Source organism: Vollenhovia emeryi, unplaced genomic scaffold (assembly GCF_000949405.1).
Source record: "Vollenhovia emeryi isolate VEMERY1.0 unplaced genomic scaffold, V.emery_V1.0 DF939130.1, whole genome shotgun sequence".
Lineage (NCBI taxonomy): Eukaryota > Metazoa > Arthropoda > Insecta > Hymenoptera > Formicidae > Vollenhovia > Vollenhovia emeryi.
The window spans coordinates 1,308,153-1,333,262 of NW_011967236.1; the positions used below are offsets into that span (position 1 = coordinate 1,308,153).

Sequence of the window (25,110 nt, forward strand, 5' to 3'; positions counted from 1 at the left end):
TTTTTCGAGGCGAGGACAAACGCTCGTTCGTACAACGAGCGCGCGCTCTCAGCGTCGAGACCGTTAATTACGAATATTTTAACAGAGAACCGAAATAATATATAAAAGAGAAAAATACCCCCACCCCTTCCCCACCTCTTTTCCCCAGGTAGTGGTTCGCCGCGTGTAGCGATAATTGAAGGAAATCAATTAGCGGCACATGCCGACGCAAATTGTCGGCGATGCGGCAAGAGGGCGGTTAGCGCGACGGGAGCCCGCAGGAAGTGGTTGGCGACACGTGCACTTCTCATTTGTCGCGTCTTCCGGAATATTTTTCGCAAGTGACTTCATGAAATTTCATAATGTCGAAGCAAGAAAGAACTCAGTGTTGTAGACGACATAAAGATACTCAAAGGGAAAAACACGAGCTCGACACTATCTATATGTATATAAATGCATACGTGAATCTATATACATATACGTATATATACGTATAATATATTTATATTCTATATTTGTATGGAGTGTCCAAAAGCCAGCTTTAGACACACAATATATCTCGTTGGCATTAAATATCGAAGACAGAGAGAGAAAAACTTAAGTAATTTTGAAAGAGAATTCAAGAGATTTCAAGTAGACGCGTAGAAAAAAAGTATCATTTAAAACGCTACGACGTACAGAACACTTGTCAACGGTAAAGAAGCGTAGACATGGAGTAATCAGCTGCTTTCGGACACTCTGTATTTGATAAGTACCTAATGATCCATTATAGATTACGCCAGACGATATATACGTTATATTGTTTTGTATCTTACCTATTTGGTAACGCCATAGCATTTGATATTAATATCGATATATTTTGTGAGAGCCGCATTACACCTTATAGTTTTTTGTAATAGACCAAACAGATATACATATCGGAGTCTATCTATCTATCTCTACATATCTAGGTAATTAGGTAAACATTTGTGTTGTTACCAGACCTTAGACCATTATTGAGACTTCTAGGCGTTCTAGGTTCGATTAGTTAGAGCGAGTGAGTTTTGGGCGAATTAATATACTACTGTACACGTTCCTACCGTTGAGACTACTAGTGGACTATAGCTTTTGGGAAGTCACTATGATATCGTTAGCTTAGATTTAATACTTTAGGCGCTCGTCCTCGCGGAAGACGGTGCCGCTCGCTTTTCCGATCGTCGTCGAGGCAATCGCTCGCGCACGGGCAAGGCAAAATTTGGCCTCCGTCGTAACATTCCCACTCGCGTGTGCTTCCGCGAAATAATTCGCGGGGGAAGCGAGATGCGAGATAAAGCGCGGTGCTCGACGTCTTCCGCGAAGAATACGCATTACCAGCGGCTTCAAAGAGAACCTATTATATTGTACCTATTACTTAACGAGCTACGTTACATAGTTACATTTATATTACGTTACACGTAATATTATACCTCTCTATATAGGATACTAAATATATATCGTGCGTATACCTATCTATACCTAATGCCTCACAGCTCCCGTATATATCCTACTCATATACTACTTGTTACATAGTACTTAACTCTTCTTAAGCCGCATAGCACCGTTTATCTTGATAATAATGCGTGAAACGTGTGTCCTAGAAAGTACGTACTTAGCCAAAGAGGCGCAACACTATCGTGTTTCGTAAGTAGACTAGACCTTGAAGGTGCGGTTTTGTTGGTCTTGCGACACTTGGCTGGGCCGGATTTTCGGTTTCATGGGAATATAGAGTATCCGACCATGTCTTACGTAATTTGTAACGGGGGCGCAGAACGATTCCAAGGGATGCATCCCCGATACATGGCCCCGCGAATGTTCCCCTCCTCTGAGAGACGGGGAGACGCACACGTTTACGAGGGGGAAGCATAAAATTCTAGTGAGAGTAGCTCAATGAATTCCACGTTGCCGAAGCCATCGGTGTGACGTAAACGTTAATCGACTGGCAACTCGATCGTAAACTCGAGCTGAGACAGGCTTTATGCGCACCTCGGAACTGCGAAAGACATATTAATGTTAATACGTCGTACGTAAACGTCTGCTCTATGTGAGATCGATATGTTGCATCTGAGAAAGTACAGACTGTATGTGTAGATGCCATATAGAAAAAGCACGCGCGTAATTCGCGCAAGAATAATTACATAGTACCGTCGAGATCTATTCACGTGTTTCGAAGTGACAGATGTATATGTCTAATGCTGCAAACGATTCCATTGAGATTAATGCGAGATAGTGCTCGACATATGTGCAAATCTTATTGTAGCTCAGAAGAGTTTAGAAAGCCATTAAGACAGAGAAAAAAAATGAGTGCAAAACGATAGTAAAATACCATTGAGCGCTTGACGTAATCAAAACCAGCCCGGTAGAGAGAACTTTAGGTACGGAATTACTAATACTATTAATATGTATCAGTGTATTTTAATGGCTAGAATAAACGCTCTTATATACTTTTTTCCATCTGCGTAATATTGTGAGAGCAACGTCGATATGGACACTAGTATAGTGAGTCCAGTAGTGTAGTATTATTGTGGTCGGTGTTTTTTTCAATATTGTATCGTCAATATAAATGTGGTAGCTGGTGCCGGTATTATGCCACACGCGCACACGTGACAAAAGTTTTAACGGAGCACGCTTAAAATACGTGTGTATTATCCAATCGTCCCGCAGATCTGCCAATATATGCGGAAAACTATTCGGATGGTGGCATATTACCGACCCTTATAGTCGATATCTAATAAGCTATATAGAGAGCCTAGCAAATATTACTTAACGGTAAATAATTAACCAATACCTTTGGCGGCTACAATAACCATAGTTCATAGGAGGGTTTATTTTGTCGTAGAATTGGAAACACCTCGGCCGCGCGTAGTTACTTAGTACCTTGTCACACAGTTTAGAAAATGCGCTATATAGTCGATGCGATATACATATATACATAGTGAGAATCTTAGTTGTGTGGTCTTTTGGATTAGTATCGAATTATGAAATTTCATGAATGCCTTGATCTTTTATTCTGTTTCTTTCATTCTTTCTCTCTCTCTCTCTCTCTCTCTCTCTCTCTCTCTCTCTCTCTCTCTCTCTCTTTCTCTTTCTTTCTCATTTTCTCACACTCTCTGATTAACCTAGAAAGCTTCTAATCCTGTTTCTGATCTTTTTCTCTTTTTACGTTCTCTTTTATCGTTTGGACCTAGTCATCCGTTACACTTTTAAATCCCGACGAATTTCTGCAACGCTTCGCTTCATACTTAACTTATCTCCGTGTACATACTCTTAAATGTTTACGCCTACCTTCGCCTGCTCGAAGAAAAATATTGGTCTCGCGACGTGTAAAACTTGGCGAAAATAATTGACATGTGGAAACTTCAACCTCTGACACGCAGTTTACTTCGTAAGTTTTCCGAACGATCGATATCTTTCTTCGTACGTAGTTGCAGAAATTTCGATGGAGACTTGAAGTCGTTGCACTAACGAACATGTAATATAAATAAAGGGAAAAGAGTCGAAGAGAAAAAAGAATTGATAACGATGAGCAAAAAAAAATATATATTCGCTATACATCAGCCTACTTTGAAACTATATTTTAATCGAGTTTGTTTTTCCTTATAGATTTTATGTGGTCTCTGGGAGCATTACCTGATGGTGAGTATGTGAAATATGTACTGGACTAGTAAAGCATTATCGATATCTACTGACCTCTATTATAGACATAACTAAAGTAATAATGACGCTATATGGCTCGACAGCCTTGATACATAATTGCCTATTTCACCTATTTGCTTTATCATATATTCTGTAGCATATATCTTTTAGTTGACTGATGCGAATCGTATGTAAATATTAGAATTTGCCGGATTAGTTACTAACCTCTCTCATTAGCTTTTGCATTGATGGAAATTTAATCTAATTAGCAGAATAGATACGGATATAATTGACAGATATAACTTGATAGGTTTAACTTGGCAATTAACAGAGTAAATAAGTTTCATCGTTTTCTGTATTTTCACTGAATTACCATCATCGATTTATTGAAATAATTTGCGAAATATTAAGAAAGTTTTTCAATAATTTCAGTTCTTTAATAACTTTATAGGTTTTCCTATAAAAATGAGATAAGGCTCTTTTCTAACAGGCTCTTTCAAACTTTTTAATACGAAATTGAGTTGAATGCAGTAATAGATATTCTTGCATGTTTTTCCACTACCAATTTCCGCTTTTTAGCAAAAGGTACATTTTGATCTTTTCAAATATCTCCATTTCTTCGTATTTCTTTAAACTCCGGATATAAATTACAACAAATATCGCGTCAACCGTTAAAGAGAGAAATCATAGAAATCAAAAGTGGATTCAAAAGCTATATACAAGAAATCGAGTTGCGTTCAGTTCTAACAAACAGTGCGATAAAAGGCTGAAAAATATCTTGCGCTTATCAGCATCGGCGAACGCGTTGCCGCGAATAATTACGCCTATCTCAAACGCCGAGAGGACCAGCGCACGTAGGAAGTAACGCGGAGAGTGTAACGGAAATTTTCGTTGTGTGTTTGCAGGTTTCCCAGCGGCAGCGTACGCGGCATACGCGGCGGGCCGCGGCTATTCTGGGTACCCTAGTTTCGGATTACCCTACCCGACAGGTAACCACCTTAGCCTTAACCACCTTAACCACCACAATGCGGCCCACATCGCGCCCCTGAACTTGAACTTGAACCTCATACAGGCGCAGCCCGCGCCCCATCACAATCCGCCCACCCCGACACCGCTCTTTTACCATCCCAATCTGGACCTCTACAATGCCATGCCTCTGTGAACTAACTCACTAATTAATGATATCGATAACGAGCTGTGCGCGCACTCTAACCCATCGCTATACGCTAACTGACTGTGCTGTCGCTTGGTCCATCCAATCCCATCGCGGCGAGAGAGAGCGTGTTGCAACGCGATGATCACGAGGTGAGAGACAGCCCCGTGTTCTCGAGGGGTGATTCGATACGAGAGCACGGCGGGGACACGCGTGCAATGCGTACGCGGCGATTCTCAAGGATCCTCGAGGATCCCCCGCAGAGGCGTACATTGAACTTTCGCGAGGGATAAAGCGACTCTCCGTTCCGGGACGGCGAATTCTCCAATTGGACAACGCCCGGAACGCAAGCAGGTTCCGCCGAACGCGCGTTGCTATTTGTACGAGGAATAACGGGACGACGAGAGATTCTTTAAAGCACGGATGATTCCGCTTTAAAGCAGGGAGAGTTCCGATTTCGCTAACTTTTCCGCCGCTCTCGACAGCGCGCGGGAGAGCCGCGATAGTGGAAACGGGGAAAATGCTTTGCCGTGAAAAACTTCGCCCAAAGAGAGTTACAGGATATTTAGGGATAAATTATTTATGTCTAGCAGTGTCGAGCTGACGGCTTGCTCGGCTGCGATATCGATTTTACTTCTCTATGAAAAAGTTTGTATCTCATTCGACACTTGTCGCGGTGTTGGTTTCGCGTATTTTTTTTTTTTCTTTTAATAACGAGAACACCGTCGAACAGCAGTCAACGAGTCTCTTACAAATTAGGTTACTGTATCGAAGTTACTCTATCATTTTCAGGCTTTAAAGATACTGATAAGAAAAAAATTTATTAGTACACACCGAGCAACACTTTGTTCTAGTCTATCGGCACATTAATTCGCAGGACAGATTTCACGGACGATTACTTCATTATTTTTCTACTGTATTTTGAAATATTTTTTTTAAGGAACAATGGATTCTCCAGAGGATATAAATAATCTATTCTCTTTCTCGTTCTGCGGTAGACTATAAATCACCGAGTGTTTGCGAAAAAGTGTGTTGCGCTACCCTGGATTCGGAATTTATTGAGCTGTTATAGCTACGATGCACTATTGATTCTGCCTAGCCGTGGTTATCATTTTTAAAGAATTCGAAATCTCAAAAATATCACCGTGCATGTACGAACGAGAATACGGGGGGCGGGGTGAAAAAAAAAGCATGCATAGATTACGCCGAGTGCAAAATGCCTCGCGGAAGTATTCGAACGATTTTATTCAATTTAATATAGGCGTATTACCGTTTGAATACTTTGGTAAGCCACTATATGTGAAATCAATCATTCCTTTCAATAACGAATATATCCCAATAGCAATCTCAATAAAAGCAAATATCCAATCAATGTCCGAATTCATCGGTAAATACCACTAAATATTGAAATAGCCGATAAAAGTTATCAGGGAATACTTTTACTTTTAAAGCGTTTATTAGCCAAAACTGCGTAGGGTGAGCCGTACAGTAAAACCAATATTATATATTTTGTGAATACACATCGATATTTTTAAAATCGATGTCACCAAAATTGAGTTCAAACTGTTCAAAGCTGTTTGCCACGGTCAACGGATCGTGAAATCGATCGCGATATAAAATGTGTGTAGATAGAGCGGGGTAAAATGTCATTGTTGATATCTGGCAGGGGTAACAAGTACGTATCGATTGACAATGATACGCGAGGGACCGCATCGCGGTCCACTTTGACACACACGCGCGCGCGCGCGCGCGTACAAAACGTACACGCATTCAGCTATTGGCATACACGTACGAGTGCAGCGATTAATAGGGTACCTACGGTAAATGAGCACGTCTGTCTTCCGACATCGACCCGTTGAAATCGGAGTGGATGATAGCTCGGGCAGACCTTTCGAAGTCGAGCCTTCTTCATGACGTATTCGCGAAATGAAAATCGCGGATTGCACTTGAATACGTTCAAGGGAAATGCATCTCTCTTTTTTTTTATCGCAAACTCGATACCGCGATTGCCCATCGTCATCGCTCGATGAACAACATAATTGAAGGACAGGAAATCGTTAGTTCGCCCCCCCGTGAATTATCACTTACCCATCCGCTTCGATTTGTTTCCGTGGACTTCGATTTTAACAATATCAAATTGTTACCTGCATTTTTACTGATATTTATTTGTTATTACTTCGTAAATTTTATTATTCGATTTTGTTATATAAAATTTGAAACGAGGCAGCGGTACAAATATATCGAATGTAACAAATATGCGTTCAATAATACTGGAACTTCGCTGCGCGGCTAAACCGAAGAGTTAAAATGAAAACCAGCATATAAAACCATATAAAAACCACGCTTTTATAAAAAAGTAACTAAAAAAATCCTATTTTCTCGTTTTTTTTATTATCTTTTCGAAGTTGGTGATAAAAAATATTAAAAAAGAATCGTTCTTAAAAACTGGTTTTACTAACTATTGCGTCTTAGATTAATGTTTATTCGGAAAATTAAAAAGTTATTGTTATCCTCCTTGTTTCGAATTTCTTTTCTGTATAGATAATTTTTTCAACAGCTTCTTTTATTGTGCGATTTTTCTTGTCTCTTCTAGTATTAATTATCACTCTTCTGCATTACGCTTGCTCGCCTTCGTCACTTCTCGCCTGGTAAATGTACGCACGTTTTGTTTCACGTGTTCCGCGAGAGGCGATTGCGATCGAAACTACGCACCCTTTCATCCCACGTAATTTTAACCCTCGCACGCGGCTCGCCGCTCCTCCATGTCAAGCGTGTAAAGCAGTAATAACGCGTCACGTCGTTAGCATCGGACAAACTGCGACCGGTGCCCCGTCGCGATCGAGATTAATTAGCGCCGGAGAGATAGTGTCGTCCAATGACGTCGCTTCGGATTCACTTCGCAGAATCCTTTAAAAACGAGCGAAATGCGATCTCCGTTGTCCCGAGGAATTGAAATCTACGTTCCTACGTATATCGATTCTTAGAACAATACGTGGGTGGGAACCGAAAACTCATAAATAATGTATAATGTTTTTCGGACGTTGGCCCATCCCTCAAAAAGCCTGTCCTCCCCCCCCGTTCCTCTTACCATCTCCACCCACGATCCGATCTCCGCTTTTCTCCAGGGATATACTCGATGCTCCCCCCGAATCGTTTCCAATTTTCCTCGACACCCGCTACTTAACGCATTTGAATAACTTTTCGGGATCACCCCCCCGCGGCTACCTTTCCACCCTTCTACGCTCCGTTCCCGATCTCCCAGCCTGGCTTGTGTCTTATTGCGTACAGTTCACGAGGCATGGCGGTAGAAGGAAAAGTGGATATCATCCGCGATGATTGATCGCCATAAAGAAGAACTCTTCACCACCACCCTCCCCCACCCCCCCACACCCCCGACCCGCCTCCCTCAATGTATTCCCAATGTCCGAAAAACATTCGCCGGTTAAGCCACCCTCTTTGCAAACACGGGAAGGGGGCGATCTTCCGCACAGAAACGAATCCCAATGTGGGGTAGGAAAGATATTTCGGGGTAGAGGGTGGCGACGTAGACTCGCGGTATATTCGCTTCGCGGAGAACTTGTTCGGGGAAAAGTCTTCTGCCCGAACGTTTCCCGAACTGCAAATATTCCGCTGCTTCGAGAGAAGTCAAACGGCAGCCGTGATTTAACGATCGTCGCTAGACATTCACCTTCGTGTCACGAAACGAAAGCGCCGAGTGGGATCGTTTTACGATGCGAACTGAATTTGAACCGTCTCGCGTATTTCACGTATATTGGTAAATAGGGACAAATCTTACGGTAACTTGCGAAGGGGCAGACACGCGAAAGATGTTCTTACGCAAGCCGAATCATTTCCCATCGTGTCACATGAGATGTGTTGCGTCCCGCGTTATTTTCACGAGATCTTTTTTTCTTATTTCCAAACTCAAATATCTTTCGGTTGAAGACTCGTTTTATATGAAGTGAAAAATAAAATGTTGTATCTGTTTTAGTGCCGTGGCATTTTGAACTTTACAATCCATCGCCTGAAAAGGACCCATGGTCGAAACGTAGCGATTCTTAAACGTAAAAATTGCCAGATACGGACGACCAAATTTGATGTTGTTTACAATTCATGTTTCATAGAAAATACATGCTTCGAATGTGTTGTACGTATGTACGCTTCAGAGAGATAGATTGCATGAATGAATAGTGTATTAACGGTTAATGATGCTTACAGATACACGATATTGTGTGACATTGTTATAATCATTAACTAAATTCCGAATGGTTACACCGAAATTACGAGTAAATTGTCATAAATCTGATCCTCTAGTTTGCCCCTTCGAGTCATGTTTTTCGATTCAAGATGGATGAGATGTTTAGTGCGTCAGCATAACATTATGCAGCAAATTCGCTCTGGTTACGCTGCAAGTTTCCGTAGAGCGACGTAGTCTATTTGTTAGATATTGACGTGAAATCAGCGAGTTTCAATTACGCTTTAATCAACGAAAATACGCTTTCATTCACAGGTTCATCTATTAGAGAACATTTATATGAAACGTCATCCAGAGATACAAAAATTGATCCACGATTACTTCCATACAAATTTTTCAGTGTTTGAGATTGCGTAACAGTTTTATGTTACAAATTCTACGGTTGAAATATTTTTTGTCTTTCTACCATTTTTGTTCTATCGATGTTAAAATTTTCTTAAGGTAGCGAATAATTTCGATAAATGTAGACTATTTCTCTCTACGCAGCCAAGAATTTGAATGAACGACAGGCACCGCTTTCGCAGTTTGTCCGATGATTAGACATTTACTAAAGCTCGAATCAATTTATCATCTTAGTCTGACACTTAATAATAACTATTACCGCTAATAACAGCCCCGGGTCGGCTGGACCTTCCCGGTCCGGTCGCGGTACGAGTAGTAAAAGACCGAATCCTTTTAGCCCGTGTGACCGTCTTTCTTACGAGAAAATAACAAGCTGCAACGTCTCCATATTTTTCCCGGGATAACGCCGCTTGAGTAGACAGCATAACGACGACGACGACAAGGACGACGACGATTTCCTCTTAGAATGCAAACGCAATAACGAGCTTCTCTTCCTCGCCAGAAGAAAGAGGAGCGGGAGGGGACGGGGGGGGGGAGTACTCCCTGACGCCTCATTGGACATCAGTCGGTTTTTCAGAGGAACTCGAAAGGGACACTTCTCCTTTTCTTTTCGTCGGCTTACTACTTGTCGGCGTGCACGGACTTCGCAAATATATCGGACATTTTTCTCCCCCGTCGCTTTTTTTTCCCCTCGGACGATTCGCCGGAGGATCCATTCTGTATAAAAACTGACTCGAGTTTATACGAATCTGGCCGATAAAACAGTATTAGATTAGCTGAATAGTGAAATATCGGGGAAGAGAAAGAGAGCGTAATTACGCGAAGGATAAAACTGACTCGTACATTGTTGACAAAAATGTTTTGTTATCCATTTATCGTGCGACTGGCGTCAATATGTCCCTGATACAATTGTTCTTTCAAAGAGAAATTTTCGTTCATTCAGACACTTTTTTAAATTATTTCTTCTTTTAATTTGCGTCACCAGATTACGCAAGCAATGACTCGTAAAGTGAAGGGAAACGAATAAACGGAGAAGAATAAGGGTTTAATTAATTATCGCTTCGTTAAAGCAGTCTCATTTTTTGCTCCAATGCGGGTACAAAGAAATATTTGAAATTCTATATTGCATAGTTTCAATACATTTTAAATATCGTTGAACAATTGCATACTGTCATTGCTAATCAACTTATCGTTTGATAAAAGATCTATCAGGATATTAAAATGTTTATTTTATTGTTCATATCGTTCGTCATTATATTATTTATTTGTTAACATCGTTTCGCGAACGCTCTTCCGAATAGGATACTCGGTGTATCCTTATTCATATTCGATACGCGACCAAGGGGCAAGAGCGAAAGGGAAAGAAAGAGAACGAGGGGAAAGAGGCGAGAGAGTTTTACACGCTCGCGATTCGCGTACATACACGCGAATCGAAACTCAGTCCTTTCATCGGACAGCCGGGTAAGGGTGGGTGGGCAGCTGCGGTGAAGCGAAAGGGTTGTACGCGAGGCGGGCGAGGGAAGGGGGTGGCAGAGGCGCACCGTCGTATTTCACAGTCATTACCGTAACGTGTTACCGTGCGCGCTCGTTGCGCCACGCAATAAATCGTCGGTTACCGTTACTGTGGCGGCAAGGGGGTGAGACGGGGTTGCAAGAGGGAGATGAACACGAAGGGGGGTTATTGTGGAACCTCAACCCGCCGCCGGTGCGTTTCTGCTAACCGTTCGCAACGGCACGATCGCGACCTCCTTTCCGATTCTTTGCGCCTCAATCTCCCCCGCTTTTTGCATCCCTTTTAACGTGGAATAGCTTAACCTTTAAGCAGTCCGGATAATTATGCGCCGAGCATTGAAGCATTTCTATTTAATAAATTACCATGATTTCTCTTTTACACTTGGCTACCTAGTCCCTAAGTAATTGCCGAGAACAATTTGAAACTCGACTACCCGTAAATCGGCGCGTAAATTGAAGGCAAAATGTTATCCGTAATCGAAAAACCTTACGATTGTTTTGACAAAAAGGACACGATGGAATTTAACAGTTAATTCACGAGCACTCGCATTACGTTTATAGTTGACATTTTTCTCTTGCGCAATAATTATTTTAAGAGACATATTGTTTTATCATACTTTATTCATTTTTTCCTCTTCTTAAATCCTTTATGTATTTCAGAAGCGTTTGTTATACGTCCAACGCGAATAACGGTGCTACCTGGTATTTCTTTGCCAGCTGCATCTTTCATTTTCTCCGCCAGCGATGTCTAGGAACATCGCGGTATAGAGTTCAGAACGCAAACAACAGCGCGATTGCTCCAATACCCGCGAATTAACACCCGCTACAGGCTCGATTCGCGCCACTTTCGAGAGCGCGTCATTACGTTCTGTCGCGCGTTGCGGTGTGTGGCGGATTTTTCCTTTTTTCCCCCTTTTATTTCCGCTTTTTTTTTACGCTCCTGGTCTTTGTTTCGTCCCATTGATGACAATGCACATAACTCCCGCGCTTTCCGCTTTCTCTCTTCCGTCGTTTCCGCGTTCGGTCTTTGTTCGACGCGAGCGGACGAATTCGTTTCCATTCGAGAGGTTGAAGCCGCGGGTGGAAGCCGCCGGAAATAAAACGAGGCAAACGGGAGGGGGTCAAAGAGGGGAATGATTTGAATTTCGATTATTCTTGCTGCAGCTTTCTCGCGGACATGCGCGAGAATCGATTACAGTTTTGTCTTAAATGTCATTGGTACGGCGAGAAAGAGCCCCGGATCTGATGCGACAGCATTTCACACGTACAGAATTGCAACTGGGAGCAGTGAGGAAAAAGTAGATATACAATGTTATATCATACTTAAATTGTAACTGTGAATGCTTAATCAATTACAGTTCTCCAATGTATAACGAAGATTCACAATCACGCTGTCGCCCGCTTTCCTTTCCAATATTACCACGTTGCTACACGCAAACGCATCCTACACAAACACTTATTATACGGATATTTAACGAAATGGAAAAAAAAATACCGCGTACAGCAAACGATATTGGAGTGAATGGTATTTAAATTTAATGGTATTTATTTAACTGCATGTTGATACTTTAACGTGCAGCTGGGACGTATAAGTTCGAAATGTTGCGAATAGAAGAAATTTTTGTAGCGAGAAACGCCCGCGCATTGCCGATAATGTGATCGAGACGATTCGATGGATCGCAGAATTAATGCTCGATCCCTCGACCGTGCGATATCGGGTGCGAGAAAGCTTTTTCCTTCTACGTTTGCCGACAAGAGATATATTTTCTATAGGTCGCACTATATCGTCGCGTGTATCTCGCTATAACATATACATATACACACGTACATGCACGCGTTGTAAATCGTTGTATATATCGTACGTAGCGCGAACGGCGAGGCTAAGGTAATACGTTACAGCTTAAGGAAAACCTCGACTCCACGCTAAGAATTCCAAATATCCGAAGCTTATATATAACGCGTGCCGTTTCCGGAGATTTACGATATCGCCGTCATGCGAGAGACACATATAGCATACACGGCGGCACCTGCTCGCGTCCGGAACACAAATGCAAACTCGCCCTAGCAATGAGTTGCGTACAAACACGTGCGCGCGCCCGAGAGAGCGCTCGGGACTTCACCCCGGAAATGCACTGGGTCACGAAAGTCTCTACGTACGCCTGAGGAAGCTTCAAGAAAATGTCAGGACTGATATAAAGTCCTGCATTTTTGAAATATCCATGTTTCAATAATAACGAAAGCCTTCTGGAGAAACACATTGAGCTCGGAGTTATGCGAAATTAAAATATAGCGTTATATATGTGCATATATACCGCTATATTTTAACTTGGCCAACTCGTCACACTTTCGCCAACCTTGGGGCAATAAACTCTATACACATTTATATGCGTGTAATTGTTTTATATGTAAATGTATATTTCTTGTGTGTGCGAAAGTACTTGTGAATATTTTATAAGATATTTATAGTTTTGTCATTTTTATTCATGTGTCATTCTCTCTCTCTCTTTCAATAGGGAAGTTATTTAATTCAACGAAAGCAACTAGATTCGATTATATTATAGTATTAGGTCCGCATACTTTTTTTTAAATAAGAGACGCTCCCCATATAGATTTGCAGAATTAAAATATCTGTCACTTTCAACTCTTTATAAATTCTCAATCTCGTCCCGAGTTTCCTTCCAACAAGCAGCACATACTACAGTGTTTTGTATGTATAAATTTGTTCCGTTATACATCTCGATACTTTTCCGGGAATGTAAATATGCGCGATTGTACAGTCATTTATTCACATCGTTCATTATGTACACACAGTATAAATAAAAGAGTAAACGATATATAAATAAATACAAATATAAATATATATGTATACAAAGCGGATAATATATACAGAGCGCGAGTGATGTAAATTAATGTTGCTCATATTTGTTAAAACACGAGTCTTGTGAATTATTAATGAAATATCATTAGTTTCTACGATGGTGATCAGTCCGCTGGTGATAAATATGGAATCGCTACGATTAATGATATGCGGCGCTATTCGCCGAACCGGTCTTCATTGTTCGTTATTAGAATCGGGATAATCTCGCAAGAGATGCATTTGCAATACGAATGCCGCAACAGATTATACAGTTCGTCAAGCTATAGACCAAAAAATTTCAATTGGGAGGTAAATATATACGGATAATCTTCAATTTGAATGCAAATTTTTCACCGATATCGCTCTAATCGATTCGCCGCCCGAATGTAGCAGTATTATAATCCGAGATAATGACCTGACATTTTCGCACGAAAATACGCTCCGACTTTTGCAGCCATTTGATAAAACTTAATATTATTTCGTGGTTGATTATGTAACTGTGGTGCTCATGCTATTTGTGCGAGATGTAAAAATTGCTGCGCTGAATAATATTTGCGCGCGGACTAATATAATTTTTATTTCGAAAGACCCATTATAGGAATTAATATCCAATTCCATTTATTCCAATTTTGAATTATTTACCTATTGGAAAGCATCGGGGCTATTTCGGCTGCAATGAATAGCTCTTGATGAAATCGTCTATAATTTGGTCGCTCGGAATAATCCTTCGCTGTTAACACAAACCGCACAAATTTTGTCAGCTCGTGTACGTCGCGTTAAAGCGAGGTACCATTTCCGTTCTCATCGAAAGATTAATCCGAGAGTGTAACCGAGAGTACGCCCTCTCAAAAAAAAAAGAAAAAAGAAACTCGCGCAACGAATGAGTGTCTTTGTTACCGGTAACCGGTCGAAAGTCGAATTTGAATTTTCTGAAACGGCCTTGTTCTCACGTGAATCGCTTGACCGGAAATTAAAAAATGTTCACAGACGCATGGCTGGCAAACTCTGTGGTCCTACGTCAAGCAAAGCGTCGCCTGCCTCTACCCCCATTCCATTAGGTACTGCCAAACACAAGATTCTAAAAAGTAACGACAAATACTACACGTATTTGCACACATCGCGCACGTACACGCGTGTACGCGTATCGCGTGCCGACACACACGAATCTCGCGCGGAAAAAAGTGCTCGCCTTCCTGCAAAAGCGTTCACTCTGAAGCAAACAGGAACGAAGGAACGGCAAGGAAAGAAACGGGTAAACGCGTAAATATCGAAACAAGAGAAAGAGAGAGAAAATATAGGGCGCGTAAAAGGAAAAAGTGAAACAGATATGGAAATTGAGCGACGAGATTTAATGGCTCTTCGATGGAAGTCGAGTACTACCCGTCTTCTCTCTCTTTCTGCCCTTCCACTTTACCTTCTCATTCGCATAGAGATAGACAGATTTCTGTATTCCTCTGTCGTTACTTTGAAAAGCGCCTAAAATTGGAGATGAGTGCATAACCGAATCTATAATGCTTAATGGCAAGGCTATTTGTATCACGAAATTAAACGAATTACGATATCGTTGAGCGGTTATTACTTTCTGTAAAATGCAAATTGTCCGTTCTCTCGGGCAAACGGAAACGCAAGAATGACAAAGGAACAAAAATACATAAATCCGAGGCAAGAGAAAGAAAGAAAATTCACCGCATTTCAAAATGCCAATGCAATATTCGAAGATGAATGTCTTATCGAAACGAGGAAAATATTTTCACTATGTTGAAAAAAGTTACAATTCGATACACATAATATTTCCCGATTGATTATACTTATTGTATTATTGCGCATAAATACACGCTTTTCTAAATAGTTTCAACAGATGAGATCGGTAACGGATGCAAAATGATCGAAATCTCGCGGCAATACGACGTAGCCTTGCCACTAGCTAACAGCAATTGTTGTCTACCACGGAAACGTAGTTGTAATTAACACAGGCATTAATGCCGGGAGGTAAATTCTTACCCCTTCGTCATAATGTGCGTATGGGGGAGGGGATATAGCAGCTATAATAAACTCACACACAAAACACGCGTTAATCGTAGGTCGATGATATAATCCGAGATAGATGTCTTAATGCGGAGTTACAATGGATCATAATGAGAGACACAAGCTAGATATAATGGCTATACAATTAACGATTACTAAAGACCATGGTCGGTTTTCCCTCGCGCTTCCTTAGGACGCCCCTCCCCCGCTCCCTCTCCACCCCCCCCCCCCGTCTTTCGCCGGTCTGTCGTTCTTTTTCACTCACTTTAAACTTTAACGCGTTTCTCTCACGTAGATATTGACCTCACGTAGCAATTCAAGATGTAGCCACGTTCTATGTAATCTCTAAGCTAAACACTTTAATCGAAAACACTTAGTGTAGGACATATATACGTAGATATAACGATATAGACGTTTCCGAGTGCCTCGATTACGGCGCCTTGTTGAAGCGACGCGCGTCACAGTTACGCATCAATCTTTTACAATAACCTGGAAATTTGCTGCCAGCAAATTAAAGACACGTTTTCACGAGGTGGTCCGCGTAACAGCGCAAGTTTAATTGTATAAAAATCACACACGTAATACGAAGTAAAGGGAAATAACATGTCTTTATAATGTACAGTCCTTTCTCTTTCTCTCTCTCTCTCTCTTTCTCTAAATAACTACTTAAGGATTTCGCCAAATGGCAGTGTAGTCCACGGCGTTCCCGTAGAGGGAGAACAATAAAAAGAAAATACTTGAGGATTTAATATGTGGAGAATTCTTTCTCTGCCCGAAAATAATATTTCAATCGCAGATCCGTTAAACTTTATAAACGATTTTTCTTCAATAAAAGAGTAACGACGGCAAACGGGATAAGGGCGTAATTTATAATTTATCACCAATTCCTATTTTTCACGATTAAATATCTTGGCGGCAGGAAATTAGATTTTTATTAAAATACCTTATCAGATTCGACGGTAAATTTCTGTTAAGGGAACGATAGAGCAGGAAAGAGAGCCAGTTGAGACGAACTAAAAAAAAAGGGGGAACTTAAAGTAAATGATTTGCACGTTTCGTTAATACCACAGCGTAGATTACAAAACTATTACAGGAGGATTAGAATGCATCGCACAAAGGCATCGCGAACAAGGTGCCGTTGTCGTGGCACGTGACTATTTCTTAACCAGAAAAAAAAAAGTTACATATTGTGCTAAACATAGAGTAAGGCATACGTCGAGTTAGGCGAAAGTGAAACGTAAGAAAAAGAGTACCGACCCTCGTAGGAGAGATTAGCATCGAGATAAGCCGCTCAAGGACCGTTGGCCATTTTGCGCTTCTTTGTTATTATTACGCCGTTAAACTCATTCCAGGCCTTTCCGAAGTCCCGCACTTTCCGTCCCTCGATAGAGCGTCAGGAGAGCCCAGGAAGCAAGGACGATGCGAACACCCGACGCAATTAAATAGATTTAATATGCGCGACGATAACAGCCATAATCGGGGATTTACATTAAAATCCTCGTATATTAATTATACTCTCATTACACGTGTCGCGCGCGCATTACAGATTTTCATTTAATTAAAGTAATTTTCTAAACTGTGCTCGCACGACGGCCAACTCGAAGGGAATAAAATACAGGCTAAGATTAATTAAGGATATTAAAGATACGTTCAAAAAAGGAGAAAGGTAGATTATGCATAATGACCGCGTAAATCGCGGTGACGCGGTACTTTCGCGTTCCTACACATTGCACGTATACATTTACCTTCATATGTAACGAAGATTAAGAGTAATTAATTACGGCGCGGATTTATTAACGGTAAATAGGAGGAGACGCGAGCGGTGTCGTCGCACTAATTCCTTCGCCTTGCTTTCTCGGTTTCATCCTTCCTACCCCTCGCTGGCCCGCATCCCTCTGGCATTATTCCACCCATACCGCAACGTATTATACGTTCGCGAGAGCTGTGATCGAGTTTGGATTTTCGTTGTGTATTCTCGAGTTGTCGTTAATGAAGGTCCTACGAACCATCCGTGTGGATCGCAGGGCGAGAAAACGAATTAAAAAAAAAGAAGAAGAGAGAAGTGTGTACGAAATATACGTTACGATAAGTCTCGCGCGCATAGAAAAGAGACAGAAGGGCGATGAGCGAGTTGTCCGTCCTCGTCCCTAAGACGTTATGGAGAACGCAGATTCACAAAGAGAGCAGCCAGATTTACGCTCGTTCCCGCGAATTGTCTCGCTGGAATCATTTTTGCGAGTTGCCGAAACGATAAATGTTAAAGGCTTGCATTCGCATACCGGTTTAGCGCTGCATTTAGCCGTCAGTGCAACGAGTTTTCTGTCTGACCTATATAAAACTCTATATGAAACTCATGTTCAATATTATCAGGAATTGAACACTAAATGTGTCAAAAATGTTTTAACGATTTTTAAATTTGGATCCAGTGTTGTCCGAAATTGAAGATTAGCCCTTAAAGGTTGCCTAAATCTTTTTTTTTCTCTTAAAAATATAATGTAACTATTTAAATTGCCTCAACATTGTCGTTTTCTAAGCGTCAAGCATTTACATGGAGCAATTGCTAAACGTGATGCGAATGTAGATCTGAGAATTTACGAGCGAGACAATTGAAGAGTAAGCCAAACCCAAAAGGAGACACTTATGTCCTGAGCTTATACATTTGTTAACGACACGATGCTTAAATAATATTATTGATACTTTTATGCGCGGCTATAGTTCGCTCGCGTTAACGTCACCGTCCTGTCTGAAAACAAAAGAGCTCTCGTGATACAAATGTATTATTTTGTACATCCCATAAATCTCATTTCGTCTCTCAGGTATGCACTTCCGCATAAACGTCGAAATTTCCTTTAGGTTTTCCCAGAACGGCGCGGTTAACGTTACCGAGCTATGGTCCGATTGTTGCTATTCGTAAGATTGTTGTTAAATCATTATGATCGCGCGTGGATAAAAATAATACTTTGCCCGATCCCGAGAATGACTCTCATGATGTCACTTGCCACTCACAGAGCAGGTAATCTAACGATACTGAGGCGCGTGCCACGCAAGATTACTTGAAGAAACGTCGCTGTGAAATGCGCGAAATTAAAAAGCAATTGGAGAATGTTCGAAATATGAGAAAATATACCGTCCAAGATAATATAATGCTTGTGAGAGCAGTATGGCGCAGTTCCGAAGCCGATTGACTCGCGGGTTATGCTTGGGATTGAAAAACGTCAATTAGGGGTTGGGAAATGGGAGAAGAATTCAATAAATATCTAGTTTCTTTTTAAGCGAGAAATTTTTCCATTACGTTCATTAATCCCTAAGTACCAGAGCGAAAATTATGATATTAAGAAGAATTAAGAATTTCTGCAATATTTTTCTTTCTTCGAACATAATTTTTATGTTATTTTGAGGCTCAAAAATGATCATGGAAACCCTATTTAAAAGCAATTTTCTTTAATATAATAAACATTAAACACGTAATCCAGTAGAATTTGAAACAATTAAGCTTAAGTCGCGTCAGATTTCACTATGGTATTTTCGGATTAAAGATAACTAGTATACGGTGAGCTCATTTTCGCCTTCTAATTGCACATTTAATAAATCTCTGTAAGATATCTTTTAAAATTATCTTAAAATATATTTTTTAAAGTTCACGCAAACTGATATACATATTTTTAAGTTAACGCTACCGTGTAAATGAGATTTTTACGACTCAGAAAATCTCTTCAAGTTTTCTTGCACGCGAAATCGTCTTATTCGACAATCGCCAATCTTTCTTAATGCATAAGATTTCGAACGGTATAGAATGAATCACGCTTCCGACGATGCTTCTTTCCTCGGCTTGCGCTATACGCGCCTTAAGAGAATAACACACTCGTGAAAGTAATTAATTTAACAGGCGATCGATGAGGGCTCGGACGATTAATTAGATTACCAACGATAAGACGAGTAAGAAGGTGACGAAGAGAGAACTTGCAGCCGCGAAAGTTTTATAAATGTCTCGTGGGTACTCAATAACGTAACACTTGACGCCCGTCTGAGATCGCTCTGGAACTGAATGATAGAGTGAGTTCACTTACGCACGCGCGTATACATATTAACACCATTATGTAACGATTCTCTGGAGCTCTATTATTATAACGATTAAGAATTATAAATAGTAAATGTCTGTAACAAATAAAAAGTACCACGCAATGAACGAAAAGGCATGAGAAGATAGAATTTCTCGATGGCGTGCTAGAAGAAGGGGAAAGGTTGGGACAACACTGCGTCTCCTCCCTTATCGAGGACGCTCTCACCACCTTTCTTTTAGTACACCGCAACGGTGTAACATGCTTTAGTCTCTACTATGAGCTAGGTGTCACCTCACACAGATCAGTACAATTTCACTTGCAATTTCATGAAGAACAATTGACGCGTATCTCCTTTTATTGCCAACACTCGAGATGTTCTTTCAAACTCGAAAATTGACTATTACTTGTATACGGTATATTTGAGGTCCTACTCATTTCGAAATAATATACTCTAATATTAAACTTTGCTCCCAAATACAATTTCAAGCTAAAACAATTACGAACTAATGATAGAAGGAATTTGTGGTTATTGAGAGATCTAATACCTCTCTCTCTCTCTCCCTCTTTCTCTCTCTCTCTCTCTCTCTCTATTGAAACCGCGTGCCTTATAGATAATAGGAAATTATAGAAATTGCAATATCACAACACGTGGATAAGCACGAAGTAAACGATTCTTTATCCAAAAACATGTGGAATACGCAGTGCTGAATTAAGTGCTTGCAATAAGTTCAGACTATGTTCATAAGAGTCAAAAGTGTAGGAGAAATGTCTTTCATCATAAGTCATAAATCATAAGTGAAAGAGCAGAAAAAGTTTTTATGTACAGAGAATCTTACATATGATAACTTACACAACAAATTTTTCGTTCCTTTCTGATATTTACCAAGCGTTATTGAAATAGCAATTACAGATATTTATATGGTGATTTTAATATACTTTCAGTAAAAATGTATATTTGTATTTTTCATTTAATTTCAGAATTCAGACACACACGTGTACATAATCGCAAATCGTTTTACTTACTACATAACTCACCGTAATTTGCGCACATGTGTATTTGCACTTGATACATTTTCATATTTAATATCGAAAATTAATATTGAAAAATATTTTAAACGCAGTTTCCATCAAGAGTAAAAAATATGAACGCAGAAAACTACGCATTTGTTATATTTAGCGCCTACACATTTATAGACTATTATTGCGAAAGACGTCTATTTTTCCACACGTAGTGCGGCAAAGAAAACTTGAATTTGCTTCTTAAAACTTAATTCAGCACCAAGTCGTCCAATTGTCGATAGATAATAAAATTACCCTAGCGTGATCGACGGACATTTCTATATCATGTAAGATCGGTGATGTCTCTTGTTGGGTAGGAGCGGTCGTGTACCGCGCAGTGGGGCCAAGGGTAGGCCGAGTGTCCGTGAGCCCCAGCGGGGGTTGCACCGGTAAGCTTCAACCCCAAAGTGCCAGGTTGTTCCACCAAGTTCTCGTGTTCTCGCTCGTGTTCTCGCTGTTGACGGTAACCGTAATCCGTAGTACGTAGTACATACCCAGATTCCACATACACGTTCACGTATTGCACAAACATACACGTACTCATTGTCAGTTTACTAAGAACACCAATCAAGATCGCTGTATCAAAACTTCCTTTTTCGCACAGAATCGCGGATGAACTTGAAAATTTAACGAGGTATCTAAGGTTCTGCCGTCGTTATCCCAGGACATTCAAAAAATTATTTACGAGAAAAGTTTGACGAGTTTATAATTGACATACCTCCTATTTGAAATCGGTGTTAGAACTTTATCGAAAGTTTCTTCGCTTCTAAAATATACCTCTAATATTTTTACTATTACGTTCTTTGTCGATGCACCCATGGCATTCCGAGTTTTTAGTTTGCTTTTTGTAATAGCACTAAATAAGGATTTCTTAAATCGTGTCTAAAGTTCTGTTTAAAATCGAGTCTTGGAATTTTTCTTCTCGCTAAAATTGTTACGAAAATCCACTGCTTATTAACGAATCTTATTACACGATAGCTTCTATCTGTCAATTATTAACGAACATTAATTATTCAAGATGTACATATTGACATTTTCTTAATCCGGATCCAAACCGAGCGCGTGACGGCGAACGCGAATGCGAATGAATAACGTGTTCCGACGAATGCGAACAGTGCCAGCAGTTTGTTGAGACAAGTTGTTCATTCGTGTTTATTCGTGCTCGCTCTGCTGAATCTCGAATTCGGTTTTACATCACCCTCATACATTCTAACATTATCTTAATTCTGATTGAATACGAGACATCTGCCATTATATTGCTATCTAGTTACTTTAGGTACCCATAGTTCGAGTATTGTCACCGATAGTGTTTATTATTGGTTGAGCTCTTTTTCGTATATAAATATACAGATGTATATTCTATATCTATTTTTATGGAATGCTTAGGAAACAGAAAACCGTATGTTAGTTGTGCATCCGTTGTTCGTTGTATCGTCTACGCGATCTGTATTCGTCTCGTGCGTCTTTCTCACCACGTGCGATTTTAAAAACCGATCGATTTACATACGATGTAGACAGACATACAGACGAAATGCACTCTTTTTCGTTCTCTCTCTCTTTCTCTCTATCTCTCTCTCTCTCTCTGTCTCTCGTGTTCGCGGCGAAAATAGGGTACGTATTATTAAAATATCTGCATTGTCCTACTTCCTTTATGTCAATTTAACGCAGTTTATAAAAATTGTTTAAAAAATCCCTCTCGAGAGCTCTACGTTTGTATATGCAATTCAAAGAACCTTATCAGTCCTGTAATTGGTACAAAATCTACGGTGATTAACAATTTATTAGTTCCATCATTAGAGACGTGTTCTATCATATTAAAATAAATCTGCGTATAGAGGTCGCGTAATATGATATACGTGTGTATCGTTACGTTAATATTACATTATACTTTCCACTAAATTGGGAATCGGATGATCGGCGCTTTCAACGAACGGGCGATTAAAATGAATTAATACGATCGCCCGATAACCAGTTTCGTCGTCACAAAAAAAAATGACCGCGCTATACCGTACAACCGGCACGAGACATTTTATTGCGTTGCAATTTAATTAAGGGAATAATTAGTCCCTCAATCGGGTAAAACGATTGGCAAAAAGGTAAGTATCGAAGAAGCGATATAAGTCGCAGCCTTGTACGATTTCGCTGCAATAGCAAAAGTTTGAATTAGTTTCTTGCCTCTACCTTGAGTTTGGTGTGTTCCCTTCACATTTGTTACACTACCGTATCTGCATTTTCAGATCTGCTTTAAAGCCCACTCTTAATAGCTATTTAACATGCCAGAAAGTTGATCTTTCCAACCCAATTCGCTTCTTCGATAACTCTGCCGCGAAACAATTTTGACGACGATACAAGACACGGAGAAATGTTTAATAATAACTTGTCGACGAGGCGTGTTACCCCGGGACAAGTTTCTTTTTCTTCCGATCGTTATTCGATCGCAGGGAAGATTGTGGTATCGAAAACAATTTGCTTTCATCCGTAATCAGTTGTCATATGATTTTACATATCTTCGTAAAAACCCCTATGATATTCATACGGGTCCGAGTCATAAATATGTATCGAAGCTATTGCCAGAAATATGTGTCAAGTTATTCAATGGAATATTGATGGAGTTATTCGATAGATATAATACCGCGCTGTATTGCATATATTTCTTGGGGCATCCTGTATATACAATCTGTCGTATAAACGAACGGCGAATTGCAATTCTATGTTTCCAAAAATAGAATCAGTGCATATATTGTTCAAACCATTAGAGACGCCTGGATACTCATGTGGCAAATACGGAAAAAAAAACAACAAAATTGGGCAACATATCACGAAATTCTCGTATTTACCGCATGAATGCGTATCGAGATAATCTCTGATTGGTCAGGATATATATACATCTAAATATACCGTACGTCATTTCATTCCATAGTGTTTAGAATAGTCTAACGAGTAATCGTAATCGAGAGCCATTTGGTTTCTACGTATATACATATATACGTTTAAATCCCGTATCTCGTACTGGTGTTGGATGGCTGCCTAGCTCATAGTACATAGTTATGTCCAGATCTTCCATCGTTCTACTATCCATATGAGTACTCGAGCCTAACATTAGTTTTCACTAGAACTTAGCCTGGTGTCTATATAGGTCTGTTTGAAACAGCGTGTTACGGGGGATTTGTGTGTATAACACGTCGCATGACGGGAGAACTGTTAGATCCTTTCCTAACCTTGGTGTTCCGCGGAAAGGGTTCTCTTTGAAGTAAAAGCGAAGCCGCGGACGGTCACGATACGCCGGAAAATCGCAACTTACGGAGCTTGCTTTAGAGCTATCGATACCCGATACTTGGGCTCGTATTCTCATCGTATTTAGCGTTTAAACGAGGTCATCAGATTCTCTCCCGCTGACATTAAAGGTGATCTTCATATTAGATAAATATGTGACTCAGGATTAGTCTGTTATAGTTAAGAGAATACAAGCCGCTTTTTCCACCGATCAAAGAGAGTAAACGTATAATCATATCTTTCCGAGTGTCTCTACTTGTGAACATTTATCACTCTTTGACTGTTGAACGCTACTTTGCGCGCCGGTTGGAGCAACGCTTGCATGTATCCAAACTGGTTGTATGTAGTTCTAGTGAAAACTGAGATCGGCCTCGTGAAAATACTTTTCATCTTGCCGCGTGACCCATAGCCCGTCGAAAGTGTCGAACAAGAGAAGTTCTAAACCCACCAAACGTTTACTAGGCTCACAAACATTTTCCATAATCTCTTATACGTTGTATCGTTTACACACATACATATAAATGTACCTCTCTTTCTTACGAGACATTTGAAACACTTTCATTATTTTCACGCTGTCTACTTATTATTTTCGTAATATCGCGCCGCACGATTTTGCTCATTACGTTGCGCGGCTATGGGTCAGTTTTTCCGTGAGACGAGCAAATTTGAGTTGAGTATCGCAAAAAAATGGAGAGAAGGCGTCCGGGGCGGAACCATTGCCGAGATCGATGACGAAGACTTCGTTGAAGATGCAGTCACCTAGGGGCGAGTAATCTACCATCTAGCTACACCTACTATCTTTTAGAAACATCGCCGTATATATAAAGTGATATTAATTATTATATATTGTCTATAGTTAAAAAAACGCCTAGTTCAGCCACAACGGGTCGATTGCCCATTTTCTGGATTATTATAAAGACGCGTGAAGACTGAAACAGTAACA

The 25,110-nt window shown here is 40.4% G+C and overlaps 1 protein-coding gene across 6 annotated transcripts in view; it reads left to right on the forward strand.

The window, feature by feature from the left end:
- Positions 1-25,110, forward strand: part of LOC105568299 (RNA-binding protein Musashi homolog Rbp6) — a 675,186-nt gene that overhangs the window by 637,368 nt on the left and 12,708 nt on the right. For all 6 annotated transcript variants that reach the window (XM_012023849.1, XM_012023847.1, XM_012023848.1 and 3 more), the window contains 2 exons: positions 3,598-3,630; positions 4,536-4,619. In XM_012023849.1, coding sequence (XP_011879239.1) covers positions 3,598-3,630; positions 4,536-4,619 — 117 coding nt within the window. The remainder of the gene's footprint in view (positions 1-3,597; positions 3,631-4,535; positions 4,620-25,110) is intronic.